Genomic DNA, 4,226 nt, shown 5'->3' with positions numbered 1-4,226 from the left:
CTTAGTGATTTGATTTCCAATTCTCAGCTCTGCCTCAGTGCACAGGACAAAATGCCCTAAGCGCGGATCCAAAAGTGTGTGTGTGACTAAAATAAGGGGAATAAGCCTTATTACAGGTAAAGAGATGCACAGATTGGACATGTATCCCAAGTTGAAGCTGTCTTCTATCATCAAACAGTCAGAATTTAGATTAAATGTGATAGAAAGAAATGATAGTTTACAGAGGGATTTGAATTACAGATAATTTATACATGTAGGACTACTGCTCACACCTAGGCACAGCGCATGTAACACAATCCACACACCAGAAGATCAGCAAATGTACAATGTCATGAGGCAGCAGGATGTCCAGGCCTCCTGCCCACTCTCTCATCTCATCCCCAACCTGGAGCGCCCCCTCTTGTCACAGCATACTTCTGGGATCTGTAACTGTGCCAGGAATGCTGCTGTACTGACATTGTTTTCTAGAGATTACCCCAAAAACGAATGTTCTTTTCTTGGATATATTGTTACCACGTGATATCTCCTTCATTAAAAATCCTGATGACTTCATATTTTTTATTCAAAGTCTCCTAATTGGAAGTGGTTATATAAGCTTCCTCTAGATTCTACCTCTTCATCCAACTGCATTATTTTACTTAACAATAATAACCACCATATGAAATATTATTTATGGAGACCACACACACACTTAAAGAAAACTTGCTTGGGGATAGGATTTTATTTCTTTTAAAAAAAGATTTATTTTTTTTATTATTTATGCATAGAAGAGCTGGCATGCAGGCCAGAGGCGCAGAGGATGAGAGGACTCACCAGAGACAAGGTTGGGGAGCTGGACAGCAGATGTACTGAGATCCACTGCTGAGGGGAGCAGCTGGCAAAACAGGAGAGGTCTGTTGCACCATGTGGGTCAGCATCCTGGCCAGGGATAGAATACAGGCTGTCTGGGTGGAAGCCCTGAGACATAACCCCTAGGCCATCAGGGAGGACCCAGAGCTAGGATTTTTCAAAGTTGGTCTCACTGCTTTTTCTGCATGATTCCAACAATATTTGGATAATATAACTGGTCGAACATATTTTAAAGAAAATCTCAAGGCCTCCGTGATGGCACAAGGGGTTACGATGTAACCTATGAAGCTATCCATAGCCATTACAATACGAGTTTGATCCCTGGCCAGGGAGCTACCCACCCATATGGCACAGCAGACCTCTCCTGTCTCCCTGCTGCTCCCCACAGCAGTGGATTTCAGTCAATCTGCATGTTCTTTTTAAAAAGAAAAATGAAAATCTCAGGAAATTTTTAAAGAAAATTTGGACTTGGAATATGTTTGCATTAGATGTAAGAATGGCTAATTATTTTCAGCATCAAAAGAAGGTGGGTCATTAAGAGCCTTAAAAATTTCAGGTAAAAGTCACTAGCTCCATAACATGAAATTTATTAACTGAATGTATTTAAAATAAAATCACCCAATTCAAACTCATTCCGTGATTGCTCTGCTGTGGTTAAGTTGACATCACTTCTGTCTCCATCCCCCAGGCTCACCAGCGACCTGGCGCCAGGAAACCAAACCCACCCCACAGCCTTCACCCTCCTGGGGCTCTCAGAAGAGGCCTCGCTGCAGCCCCTCCTCTTCTGGGCATTCTTGGCCATGTACTTGGTCACGGTCACTGGGAATCTCCTCATCATCCTGGCCAGCGTCACGGACCCCCACCTGCACACCCCCATGTACTTCTTCCTCGCCAACCTGTCCTTTGCCGACATCGGCTTCACCTCCACCACCGTCCCCAAGATGCTGCTGAACATCCAGACACAGAACAAAGCCATAACCTACGCGGGCTGCCTCAGCCAGATATTCTTCTTCATAATTTTTGCAAGCGTGGACAACTTCCTCTTGACAGCCATGGCCTACGATCGGTTTGTGGCCATCTGCCATCCCCTGCACCACATGGTCATCATGAATCCCCAGTTCTGCATCCTCCTGCTTCTTGCATCCTGGGTGTTAAGTCTTCTGTATTCTCTGTTACACAGCTTAATGGTTTTGCGACTGTCCTTTTGCTCACAGCTGCAAATCCCTCACTTCTTCTGTGACCTGGACCAGGTGATCCAGCTTGCCTGCTCTGACACCTTCCTCAATGAGCTGGTGATATATTTAGCAGCGGGGATTCTGGGGATCATTCCTCTCAGTGGCATCCTTTACTCTTACTCTAAGATTGTATCCTCTGTTTTGAAAATGTCATCGGCGAGCGGCAGGTACAAAGCCTTCTCCACCTGCGGGTCTCACCTCTGCGTGGTCTCCCTGTTCTATGGGACGGCGCTCGGCGTGTACCTCAGCTCTGCCTCTACCCACGACTCCAGGGACAGTGCAATCGCCTCGGTGATGTACACGGTGTTGACCCCCATGCTGAACCCCTTCATCTACAGTCTCAGAAACAAGGACATAAAGCAGGCCCTGGTGAGACCAACATGATGGTGTTTCTGCCCTCAGATTGTCGGGTCGGGAGCAGCAGGGCTCACAGTCCATGGACTGTGTCATGATCCTGTCCTCAGTTAGTCAGAGATAATCTGTGTTTGTCTTATGTACAGATTTTGATATCAGTTTTTTTATACGTTATAAATATGCTTTCTGTATTTCCTTAATTATTTTTAACTGCTCTGAATACTGGAGTCAGCACTAACAAAAGCATAGTGTACTTGAATTTTTCTTTAGGAAAATGTTTAAAACAAAAAGTTGGCATTTACAAAATAATATAAACAAATGGAGGAAAAATATGTACAACTGTGTCAGGTAAAAACAAGCAACTTACTGATGATCTCCAGAAAAACCTCGTCATATCACAGTATCCAGGCGTGTTCAGGATCAATATTCAGCTGCCCCTGATTTCTGTCCTTTACTTCCATTCCTTCGGTGATTTGTGTAGACCCGTAATATTTCTGTTCATGTCATTTTGCTCAGGGCTTTGTGAGCTAAGGCTCAGTTTTTCTTCCTTACAGAAGAACTCTTGTCAGCTTTATTGTCAGGCAGGCAGCCCAGACAGTGATAAACTCCATTGGCTTCTCTGTCCAGGAAGCTTTTATTGAACATTTATATTTGAATAATTCTTCAGGATAGAGTATTCTTGGCTGGAAGTCCTTGCATTCATTCCTCTTCTTTCCTGGAGAGCCTAATTTGGGGCCTAATTTGGGGCCTTTGCAAATGATCTTTTACTCAGGCCTCCTGTAAATTCTTCTCTTTTTCGTGATTTTTTTATAATTTAACAGCACGGTGTCAGGTGCAGGTCATTTTCAATTTGAAATTCAGGTGTCATCTCTACATCCTGGACATTCCTGCTTATTTCATTCTTTGCGTTGGATAATTCTCAGCAACGATTTTTTGGAAAAGCCTCCCTCCTCGCTTCTTTCTTCACCTTCTGGATTATCCACTATCCTTATGTTTCCACTTCTAATTGCATCTGACATTGTTTGTAGTGTTTCCTTATTTTTCCTGTGTCCTTGTATCATTTCTCTCTGTTTTCCTAACTGGGTGATTTACATATTTGGATCCTCTATTTCTGAAGTAAATGTGTTTGCCAGTTTAATTCTATTTAAAACATTTTCTATATTGTGTTCATTGCCACAGGCAATGACCACCACAGCCACCAGCCCTGCTGTCCATTGAGGAACGCAGTTTGCAAATGCTGCAAGTCTGCTTGCTACTTTGCAAAGAAGTGCTGTGTTCTCTGCCCCACCCGTCCTTTTTCTGCTCTGGGATCCATTATGAAGCCATCTGGGCTCCCCTGAAAACTCTGATCTCCTCACTCCGGTAGAGCATGGAGATTTCCTTTCCTGTGCTGGTCACTGAGCTCACAGGGTCCCCGCCGGAAAAGGAAACCCTTATGTAATGTTGATGGAAGGGAAACTTGGGCATCTGTTCTGGAAGCCATATGGAAATTCCTCAAAATTTAAGAATATAAGTTCCCTGTGATCCAGTTGTCTACTTCTGAGTATGTAGCTGGAAAATATACACAAAAACTACTAATTCAAAAAGGTGTGTGTCACCCATGTTCACTGCAGTGGAATTTACAATAGTCACGAGGCAGAAACTATCCAAGTGTCCACTGATTGACAAATGTCCAAAATGATGTGGTATATGTAGATAATGGAAAACTATTTATTCCTTTATATATTAAAAAATGACATTGTGCCCTTTGCAACAACAGAAGGGAAACATCACAATTATCCTTACTGA

The 4,226-nt window shown here is 43.3% G+C and overlaps 1 protein-coding gene across 1 annotated transcript; it reads left to right on the top strand.

The window, feature by feature from the left end:
- Positions 1-1,104: 1,104 nt before the first annotated feature.
- Positions 1,105-2,468, top strand: LOC311180640 (olfactory receptor 7A5-like; the record flags this gene model as incomplete). The annotated part of the gene is made up of 2 exons (XM_084248555.1): positions 1,105-1,124; positions 1,538-2,468. 2 exons carry the CDS (start codon positions 1,105-1,107, stop codon positions 2,466-2,468), a joined length of 951 nt encoding a protein of 316 aa, XP_084104681.1.
- Positions 2,469-4,226: the final 1,758 nt, after the last annotated feature.

This window comes from Talpa europaea (assembly GCF_964194135.1).
Source record: "Talpa europaea genome assembly, chromosome: 12".
In the NCBI taxonomy this organism is placed as follows: Eukaryota; Metazoa; Chordata; class Mammalia; order Eulipotyphla; family Talpidae; genus Talpa; species Talpa europaea.
Note: the sequence above shows the minus strand (reverse complement) of the source record. Positions and strands in the feature narration are given on the sequence as shown.